At 37.3% G+C, this 11,727-nt stretch overlaps 2 protein-coding genes across 2 annotated transcripts; both read right to left on the bottom strand.

The window, feature by feature from the left end:
* Positions 1-4,079: 4,079 nt before the first annotated feature.
* On the bottom strand, positions 4,080-6,761 carry LOC133303012 (receptor-like protein EIX1). The gene has a single exon (XM_061502840.1). The coding sequence runs from the start codon at positions 6,759-6,761 to the stop codon at positions 4,080-4,082; it is 2,682 nt and encodes an 893-aa protein (XP_061358824.1).
* A 129-nt stretch (positions 6,762-6,890) lies between these two features.
* On the bottom strand, positions 6,891-11,424 carry LOC133303013 (receptor-like protein EIX1). Its single transcript, XM_061502841.1, has 4 exons — positions 11,341-11,424; positions 11,226-11,249; positions 10,941-11,136; positions 6,891-7,906 (listed from the first exon to the last, which is right to left on the bottom strand). Exons 1-4 carry the CDS (start codon positions 11,422-11,424, stop codon positions 6,891-6,893), a joined length of 1,320 nt encoding a protein of 439 aa, XP_061358825.1.
* Positions 11,425-11,727: the final 303 nt, after the last annotated feature.

Raw genomic sequence — 11,727 nt, 5'->3', positions numbered from 1 at the left:
TTTTATTCCAAATTTATATTCTGCCTTTTTAATTATTCAATCAAAATCCAAAACCCCTCTTTTAAGTTTCTGTCATCATAAACGATTTTTACCAAAAAAATTTCCTCGAGAGACGACTTAGGGTTTCCACTTTACTACAAATTTTCTGAACCCCAATAAAAAATAATTTTTAATTTGCACGAGTTCGACAGCTCGTGTCACGAAGCCGGTTCCAGTAAGAAAATTTGAAGACTGTTGTGATGGAGCCGGGTTGATGCTGAAGCCGACGCATTGAATTCGGAGGCGGAGATTTGTTGGGCTTCCTCCTTCAATGCTAAGCCCAAGCCCATTGAGGGGTTTCCTAAAAACCGTAAACCTTAAACCATAGATCTCACCTCCTCTATATATTCATTAGTTGTGGGTGGAGGCTTGATTAGAATGAGAGAGAAAATTTGAGAGAAAATTACTTGAGAGATTTGAGAGCAAAGCTTTATGCTTTGTTTTTTAGAGATCTCTAGAGAGAGTTTGAGTGAAATGTAACACCCCGTATATATCTGGTAATGTTATCATACTATCGTATTAAGCTGCGCTTAATTAAAAATGCGGAATATATTTTTCGTTTCAATTATGATGTCATTAATCATTACCAACTTGATTACTTAACCATTTTCAAAACATCGCCTTATGTACATTGCAATAAACAGCTAACTGAAATACCTCATTAATTAAAATAACATAAGTATGTCTCTAGTCACGGAGCTACAACACGTAGACCGGACCAACTAGCAGTTTATACAACTCAACTCAAAAGTATTAACAACATAGTGGTATGGACAACTCTCATGCTCACCCAAATAAGACAACAAAGCCCAACATCAGTCTCAACTCAAATAATCATAAATGGTAGAAAACATAAACAGCATCCAATGCAGTCATGCCAGCATAAAATGAACAGCACTAAACCTCAACTAAGCTCTGGCCTCCTACCGCCAGAGGCATCAGTCCCCATACTACCTGAACCTGAAATAAGCATTCCCCAAACGTGGGGTGAGATCTCTAAACAAGAAATCTCAGTAAGGCAAGGGGTCCTCAAGGATCTTCCACCCCAAGCTCACTTACATGTGCAATATAAGTTCAAAAGCAGTTTATCATCATCAGTTCTAAAATAGTGCAATGCAGCAGATAATCATGTCATGTGTGTTAATTCTATTCTACTGGCCAGAGAAATGCAGGATTTATATACGTCTAATACCCACACATAGTGCCAGACGCCACTTGCATCCACCCCGGATCACCGTCTTGTATAACGCCACATACTCAGGCTTACCGTCAAGATGGAACAACACATGCATATTAAAAGCCATTACACATAAAGCTCAACTGCATTTCAAATATCCAAAGCATGTAACACAGCATGCATATAACCATACCCCCATGGGACATGGTGGAACCACAACATGGTTAAACCGAGGACACGAAAGCTTACCTTGCAAGCTAACTATCCAATGCCAAGAGTCCACACAAGCTCAAGGCCCACAAACAGCACAATCACAATCTGCCCATAACATAATTAATCATCAATAATCATAGCTCAGATTACATTAAGTGATTAAGTCTTTCCTACTCATTTTAACTCATTACATATTGTTTCTGCAGGAAGTATTCGAATACTCCACGAGTAGTATTCGAATACTCCAGCTCTCCAGAAAGTATTCGATTACTTTCAATAAAGTATTCGAATACTCACAAGTATCCGAATACTTTTCCCCCAGTATCTGAATACTTTAGTATCCGAATACCAAACCTCACTGTATTCGAATACCTTCCAGTATTCGAATACTTCTTCAAAGGTATCCGAATACTTTTCTTCCCAGAAAGTATTCCAATACTCCTAAAGTATTCCAATACTCCTGCTAGGAGTATTCGACTACCATGAACAAGTATTCGAATACTACACGAAAAGTATTCGAATACTTCTTCAACAGAATGCAGAAATTCGAACCAACTTCTACATAATCCCAAATTCAAAGGTTCAAAAGCGATTGGGAGTCCAATGACTCCCTAAAAAGATATACCCCAACAAGTTATGAACCCAAAAACACATTCCTTTACTCAAATGGTTAAAGCTCCTCTATTTAATTGATTAAACAAGCTTTAGGCCTCAAAATGACACTTAGGTGATCAAGGCTCACCTCAAGAGCTCTAAACTTCGAAAATGAAGCAGAAAGGAAGCCTCCAATGCAACCCCAAGGTTCTGACTTCACAAGGCTACAAAAATACACTTCAAGCTTGTCCCTTTGTGCCAAAAGGGGGCTTCTTGAAGCTCAAGAAGCCAAGAACAAGGTCACACAAGCCAAACCCAAGAAGACAGCCCCAAAGTCAGCCACTTCACTTCACCACAGAGGCCACGAACTCAGAATGGTACACTCCCCACCCTCCCAAGGCCAATACATACAAGGCACATGTGTTTAGATGGAAGAACAACCAAGAAAAGTGGTCTCTTGATGGGATTTTGCCAAGAACAAGGGAAGAGTGGCAATGGAACAGTGCACACACACCCTTGACCAGCCAACACTCACGTAGGGAACAGAATTAACCTAGGGCTTTGAGCCCAAAAGTTATATATATAGTCTCATTAACTCAAACCACACAATATTAGCAAAAATAGCTACGCTTAGCATTTTAATCTCAAACTCAGAATTCTTAACCTACTCAATTTTACAAGAATTATCATATTTTTCATATATTTTTCGCAGCACCTTTCTGGTACGCGCTTTTCATAGCCAGTACCTGTTTCTGGCACCAGTTCTCATTATTTTAACTTGAAACTCGTTTTACAAGTCCTACATGTTATTCTAGTAATTATCATGTACTTATTATAATTTTTCGGGATACTTTTTCGCTATGCATTTATACCGACTAGCAGAACCGGTATCTGCACTTTTCGTCAGAAAAGCGACTTTCAGCATTATTACTCACTTACTACAATTATTAGAGCCTCATAATAATTATTAGGGTCAATTATGAAATTATCTCATTAAACTCATAATTAACTGATTAATTTCCTTAATTAACGGTGCGGGTGCTTACATGAAACATCTTTAGAGGAGTTTGACTATCACCATTGTTGGAAATGTTATGTTAACCACCACATTGGTGAATCTGGATTCTTTGTAACCATTATTTTCATAGTGAATTTTTGATCTGGACTAAGTCCCGTGGGTTTTTACTTCTTCATTGGAGAAGGTTTCCCCACGTTAAAACTGTTTGAGTTCTCCTTATCTCTCTCCCTCCCGTTTTTGTTTTTTTGATTTTCCGCTGCGCTGTCCGACCTGGTGAAGTTCAGGTCGAGGTATTGCCGAGATCAGATATCAGGATCTTGTTGATTGACTTCCGCAGAGAAAAGGCTGCTTAGCTGAGATTGAGGGAACCGATTTCTCAACAAAATAACACCAACAATCAACTGAAAATCATCGTCATACCAAAAACACATGAAGTTTATCCTAAGCTCTCATTGACACAATCATTACTTATTACTTTTATTTTAATTAAAAATGTGATGAAAATAAATAATGATATGTCAAAATATTAGTAGATATATGTCGGTATAAAATTTCTTTAAACTAACCGCACATATCAATTAAACTCTTCTAGTTTATGCAATGGTTCTGAAAAGTAATCATTTCGTGCGAAAACAATTAGCAGCTTACATGTTTAACAAAAAAAGTTATATTAAAAAAGAGTTCAAAAATATAAATCCTACAATCAGAAATAAGAGTACTATAATATTAGTTTATTGAATATGTTATTACAAATTAGTATCTTAGAAACAACTTACGAAATTACAATAACGTTTGTAAGTTCAATTAATGTTAAAAGCAAGTTTCATTTGAAGCTATATGTTTTAATATTTTAAATAAATAAAAAAGAAAAAACTTAACGATAGTATGGTTGCTTAATGTACATAAATAAACAAAGATTTATTTATTGTAGAAAGCAAAGCGGAGTATATATAGGAGGGCTAGAATAATATTACCTGCTAGTGTTTGAGCCACCTCTTGTATTTGGCAACTTTAATTGCTATCATCACATAAATACTGTCAACTAAATTGTTCAATATCCTGAAATAAGCATGTCGGCAAGAACGATTGACCAGAATTGAGCCAAACATTCCCCAAAAGCCTATAACAAATCCAAATGTCATTCGGTGGCTCTGCTTCCATACACAATTTGTCAAGTGGCTTCCCACAAAGATCAAGATTATCTTCATATTTGGAGGCACCAAAGCTCTGTAACTGTGTGCCGATCGGAATTTCTCCAGATAGATGGTTATGTGACAAATCTAACATTGCAAGCCGATCAATTTGAGCAAGACTGGAAGGAATTGAACCAGAAATCTGGTTTCTTGACAAATCAAGAAATTCAAGTGATGTTAGCCTTCCAATATTTGAAGGAATTTTCCCTGTCAAATTGTTCCTTGATAAATTCAATGAAACCAATCCAAATAAATTCTCCAATTCTGCTGGAATTTCTTTTGAAAAATGATTGTTTGAGAGATCAATGCTTTTTAAAAGAAATAACTGATTATTCTTGAACATTCGTTCGGCACCTTTCCACATTAAGAATTCATTCAATTCATATGACGCTTCGCCGCCTGATTCAGGACCTTGCTTGTAATCATATACATGGTCAGGATAATCTCTTGAGGAATTCTTTTGAGCCATTAAAGTAAAATTTTTGAAGCATTTGGGAATTGGTCCGGATAGATTGTTCGATGAGAGATCCAAGAGCTGAATGCTTTTTAGAGAACAAAGTTGTAATGGTAAGCTTCCATACAGGTGATTCCTTCCCAAGCTTAAAATTTGCAACTCTTGAAATTCGCCCCCAATCCAAGGAGGGATAGGTCTTGACAATCTATTTTCTGCCAGATCTAGCATTACTAACTTTGTACAATGCCTCAATGAGAAAGGGATCCCCTCATTTAAACTATTGTTTCTCAATAGCAATGCTTGAAGTTCAAGAAGCGATCCCATTGAAGTGGGAACCTTTCCTGAAAAATTATTGTGACTCAAATCTAAATAAGCTAATGACTTGAATTGGCTCCAACAGTCCGGAATCTGTCCAGATAGCTGATTATGTGAAAGGTCTAATTGGGCTAATGTTTCAACTGTACCATTAGCACACAAAAACCCAAGAGAATCTGAAAACTTATTTATGGACAGATCAAGGGTTACAAAACCCCGCATAAATGTTGGAATGGGGCCTTCAAATTGATTTGACGTCAGAGTTAAAGAAAAAGGAATATTCTTTACAGGAAAATTTGGAATTGTACCTTTGAGATTGTTGTATGAAAGCTTCACGTTCGACAACTCCAAGAATGAAAATTTAGCCCAAAACCACTCTGGAACAATATCTGATATTCCATTATGAGAAATGTCAAGATCAATGATGTTATTTTGTGTCTGCAACCATTTGGGAAATGTTGGACCTAGCTTGCAAGATCTCATTTTTATGGATTGTAATTGAAAGGATGGAACCCAGTTTTGGCTAAATACTACAGCCAATGAGTTGTCAGATAAGTCCAATGACTCTAACTTAGACATATTAGCAAAATGGGAGTCACTGATCACACCTTCCAAAGAGTTTGAAGAAATATCCAGTGAAACCAATTGAGTTGGAAATCGAATATCTTCAGGAATATTGCCATTTAACCTGTTTTGATGAAAATATAATATTTTTAAAGATGAGAATATTGAAAGGTCAGGCAATGTGCCATTGATTTTATTCATGCCCAGATCCAACTCATCTAGTGAGTATCTAGCACATCCAGACAAGTGATGGATTATCACTCCAAGCTCTTCACTTAAACTGTTATTGGACAGGTGCAATGAGCGCAAAGTACATGCATCCCCAAATGATTTTGGAATTCCACCTTCTAAAGAGTTTGTGCGGATTGACAAAGACTCCAACTGAGATGGCAATCTGCTACCTTCAGGTATCTTTCCACTTAATCGATTACTAGAAAGATCCAATGTTTTCAAAGATGTGAATATTAGAAGGTTAGCTAGTGTGCCGTTGATTTTATTTTCTTCCAAAAACAAATTTTGCAACGAGTACCTAGCACACCCAGACAAGTGATTAAATATCACTCCAAGCTCTTCACTTAAACTGTTATTGGACATGACCAATGAGCGCAAAGTATATGCATCCCCAAATGATTTTGGAATTCCACCTTCTAAAGAGTTTGTGCGGATTGACAAAGACTCCAACTGAGATGGCAATCTGCTACCTTCAGGTATCTTTCCACTTAATCGATTACTAGAAAGATCCAATGTTTTCAAAGATGTGAATATTAGAAGGTTAGCTAGTGTGCCGTTGATTTTATTTTCTTCCAAAAACAAATTTTGCAATGAGTACCTAGCACACCCAGACAAGTGATTAAATATCACTCCAAGCTCTTCACTTAAACTGTTATTGGACATGACCAATGAGCGCAAAGTACATGCATCCCCAAATGATTTTGGAATTCCACCTTCTAAAGAGTTTGTGCGGATTGACAAAGACTCCAACTGAGATGGCAATCTGCTACCTTCAGGTATCTTTCCACTTAATCGATTACTAGAAAGATCCAATGTTTTCAAAGATGTGAATATTAGAAGGTTAGCTAGTGTGCCGTTGATTTTATTTTCTTCCAAAAACAAATTTTGCAACGAGTACCTAGCACACCCAGACAAGTGATTAAATATCACTCCAAGCTCTTCACTTAAACTGTTATTGGACATGACCAATGAGCGCAAAGTACATGCGTCCCCAAATGATTTGGGAACTCCACCTTCTAAAGAGTTTGATTTGATAAACAAAGACTCCAACTGGGATGGCAATCTGCTACCTTCAGGTATCTTTCCACTTAATCAATTACTAGAAAGATCCAATGTTTTCATAGATGAGAATATTGGAAGGTTAGCTAGTGTGCCGTTGATTTTATTTTCTTCCAAATACAAATTTTGCAACGAGTACCTAGCACACCCAGACAAGTGATTAAATATCACTCCAAGCTCTACGCTCAAACTGTTATTGGAAAGGTCCAATGAGCGCAAAGTACAAGCGTCCCCAAATGATTTGGGAACTCCACCTTCTAAAGAGTTTGATCCGATTGACAAAGACTCCAACTGAGATGGCAATCTGCTACCTTCAGGTATCTTTCCACTTAATCTATTACGAGAAAGATCCAATGTTTTCAAAGATGTGAATATCGAAAGGTCAGGTAACGAACCAGTGATTTGATTCTCTCTCAGATTCAACTCTTGTAATGAGTATCTAACACAGCCACGAGACATGTTAAGAAGAATTGATGGAAGTTCTTCAGTCAAATTATTCTGAGACAAGTATAAAGAACGTAAGGTGCATATATTCATGAAGGATTTAATAACACTGTCCTTGAGTCTATTAAAGGAGAGGTAAAGCCGCTCAAGAGAATTCATCACTATGCCAAAATGACTTGATGGGGGAGCCTCCAAGAGATTGTTAGCAGTAAGGTCAAGCTCAACAAGGTTGGAACTGATATTTGACACCCACTGGAATATCATGGATGACGTGAAGGTGTTCCAAGAGAGGTCAATGACAGAAAGGGAAGTAGAAGAATTGAATTTGGAAGTGTTCAATGAAAGGATAAAATGATCGGAAAGGCTACAATCGGATAAACTTAGTTCTCTTAGTTTTGGTAGCTTAACAATCATTTGCATCCAGCTTTTAGAACGGTTAAGATTAGATATCCCAACCAAGTGAAGATGGGTCAAAGAAGAGAGATTAGATAGCCACTGACCTCCAGCACGATTCCCATCGTCAATTTTAAGAGCACCACCATCATATCCTCCAAGATAAAGCGTTTGCAAGTTTGAAAGTTTCCCAATCTCATATGGTATATTTCCTTCCAAGGAATTGAAAGTTTCCCAATTTTAAGGCTACAATCTCAGTTAGTGCAGCAAAAATTGCTACAACAAGATCCGGTGATGGATCATCATTATTAAATGTCCTATGAGTCCTCCTTGGAAGAACCATATCTCTGCATATATTACACTAAGGAATGAGTTAGCTACGCTCACACTCAGTGATCACACATGCATTATACAGCACTCCAAGAAAACACTCAAGAACTTCCAACTTCAAATATCTTATGCTATATATCATGTAACTCCCTAGAGCAACTGCTCTGATACCATAAATGTAACATCCCCAGCATCGAGCCGGTTCAATTAACATGCATATGATACTTAACAGAAACAGCGGAAGACTTAACTTACGAAAATACGAACTAACTTTTTCTTTTTCTTTAATCCTTTTTCACATGACATATCACATTGCATACTTCTTCTAATTTAATTCTTATTTTACGGAGACGAAAATCGGACAGAGTAACCTCTGTAAATCAGACAACTGGAGATTTTCCAATCCCACTCTCAAGAGTTCCTGATAGACAGTTTAAACAATATATATTTCCAGAAGTACCAGTCATGCAAATATACTCAGATACCAATCTATGGGCGCATGCTGAACTCGGCTCCGTGCCACAAATCTAATAGCATGCAATCCAATACATAACATAACTGAATACTACATAGCCATATCATCATGCCTGAATACATAAATGTACATGTATCGAATATGAGCACTATGCAACAATACATCTTTTCCGAAAATACGTCTAAAACAAATAGTAGCATCCGACCACCCAGAACTCCACATCCTCATACTAGTACCTCTAGCCACGGTTAGTGTCCTTGTCCCATGAGGCTCTTCAATTAACTGTGTTCCTGAAATCATATCCCCAAACGGGGTTAGAGACGAATCTCTAGTAAACTCCAGGTTTATGGAAAACCCTCCATACCCTGGGCTCACTTCCTGCATGACAGTCAGATACATAATATACAAAACATCATATAAGCAATTATCATAACTGAACAAAGTATATATACATATCTTATCAAAGACAAACGCATTCATTCCCAAGGGATGACCCCAAGCGAAAATCCACGCACGTAACAAATATCTTTTACAAAAATCATCACAATACTCACATCAGAATAAAACGTGTTATATCAGAGACGTACACAATCGTTCCCAAGGGATGACCCCAAGCGGAAATCAACGTACGTAACAAATATCATTTACAAAATCATCATACATATCCCATAAAACATGTCATATAATCAAATATCATAACTAAACAAAACATATACACATATCTTATCAGAAACGTACGCAGATATTCCCAAGGGAAGACCCCAAGCGGAAATCAACGCACGTGTTCCCAAGGGAGGACCCCAAGCGGAACCAGAACATATCAGAGGCGTACGCAGTCATTCCCAAGGGAGGACCCCAAGCGGAAATCAACGCACGTGTTCCCGAGGGAGGACCCCAAAGCGGAACCAGAACATATCAGAGGCGTACGCAGTCATTCCCAAGGGAGGACCCCAAGCGGAAATCAACGCACGTGTTCCCGAGGGAGGACCCCAAAGCGGAACCAGAACATATCAGAGGCGTACACCATCAGTCCCGAGGGAGGACCCAAAGCGAACATCCGGGTACTATACAATCAATGGCCAGATATTGTTACAGAAATCATATTACAGAAGTCATATCATAACAAAACATATCATATTAACACATATCAAAGTAAATACATCAAAACAAAACATATCATATTATCATATAGCTCTATATGAATGCATCTATATCATATATCTCATACATATCATACAACCTGACCACAGTCCGTACACTATGGCGGAACACAAAGTAGGAGCGAACCCCATAAACATAGAGCTTACCTCTCTAAACTGTATAGATGGCCTACCCAACAACCGAGTTACCAAGCCTCCTCTGATGTAGGATCCTCAACAAGACTCTTAGGCGCACCTAGAATAGGAAATCCATACAAATATCAATAAAATGGTTCAAAACTAAGTAGTTAACCAGACACACCATTTATTGATTTCATCTTTTACTTATCAAATATTTCTTAACTATTCATACATACGGTACTGTTCATCTCAACGGTACTATTCATGTATACGTCACTATTCACGTATACGGTACTATTCATATACGTCACTATTCAAAAATACGGTATCTCAATTTTTCCAAATACATTTTCACCGTTAAAATCTTCATCCGAACACTTTTCTCAACATGAGCCAAGCCTCAATCAAGCACTAACATGCTCAATCAAACCAAACTTTCAAAATGAAAACTTAAATTCAATCTTTCTCAAAACTCAAAGAAAACCAGGATTTCTCAACATAAACTTGCCTAGAACGAAGGGGAAGGCTTACTTCAAGCTCCCATGGCTTCAAGCTCCATCAAAATCCCCATTATTGGGAGCTTGAAGCTCCATCAAAATCCCCATTATCCATGAAATTCGAAATCTTAGATGAGGAAGATCTCTCTCTACAGTGAAACCCACCTAGAAATACTGGTACCAATGGATTCTTCTTGAAATTTCTCACAAGTTTGGCTTTGGAACGGAGTGATTTGGAGGTCTCTAGCTTTCTCTACGAATTTTGGAAGGTTTTTATTCAAAACCTCCATTTCTCTCCTTTTGCTCTCTGTCTGACGACGAAGAAGAATGGGAAACAGTGACTCACTACTCACTTAAGTGAGTTTATTTTTCTAGTGGGTATAAGCTTATCTATCTATGCACCTCCATTTATTACCAAACTTCACCCAATAGACTAGAATATTTTTCTAGTCACTTCTCTCTATTTACTTTCACTTTTTGGATAACTTTATTTACCCGCATTTTTACCACTTAACTGTCATTTTAACTCCTCTTTCACCAAAGGTGACTTTATTTCTTTTTCTTTATAATTATCCTTCAATATTAAATCTATAATAAATGTAAAGGTCATTATAGATATAAAGTCGTGAGACTAATTCGTCGAAATCTCCATAGAATCTATAACGAGACTCTCCATGAAGATCGAGCATTAATACATGGCCAGTAAGGTTGCTACAACGAATTCCCTTCCATTGGCAACAATCAGCAGTTGTCCAAGATGACAGCATGCCATAGTGATCCACAAGGCCACCCTTCAAGTCGAGGAGTGCTTCCCTCTCCCTTTCTATGCACCTAACCACTTTTGATGAAACAAGCTCATCCTGCAAAACAAAACACACCATAAATTAATATGGATTCATCATTCATGACAAGTGATAAAATCCACAAAATCTCTTTGTATACACCAAACCTCTTTTCCATAAACAATGTCCACCTGCAACAAAAAACACACCATGAATATGGCTTCAATAAATATCAAACAAACAAACTGGATTCATCATTCATTCACATTGTATGCGCCTAACCTCTTTTGCACAAGCAAGTTCCACCTGCAACACCAAACACACCATAAATATGGCTTCAATGAGTTTCAAACAAACTGGATTCATCATTTAGATTGCGGTCATAAATATTAGATTGATTGTTGCGAATATTTGCTTTGTCAATACCCATATATATAAAGGGATTGTAGTTTGTCCTTTAACATGACACCATCAAATTTCCTACACACACGACATTCTGTGAGACCACACTTTTTAAAACAAAAAAAAATTAAAAAAGTTAAAGCACGCAAAACGAATCTCTATAACATTACACAATTACTTTTCCTACAAGATAACTCTTATAAAACCCATATATAAATAAGGGGAAAAGTGTCTATACTTTTAAATTACACAACTTACATCCTTTCA

This window comes from Gastrolobium bilobum, unplaced genomic scaffold (genome assembly GCF_033153095.1).
Source record: "Gastrolobium bilobum isolate Gb01-03AN ecotype WA unplaced genomic scaffold, APGP_CSIRO_Gbil_v1 utg4324, whole genome shotgun sequence".
NCBI lineage: Eukaryota > Viridiplantae > Streptophyta > Magnoliopsida > Fabales > Fabaceae > Gastrolobium > Gastrolobium bilobum.
Note: the sequence above shows the minus strand (reverse complement) of the source record. Positions and strands in the feature narration are given on the sequence as shown.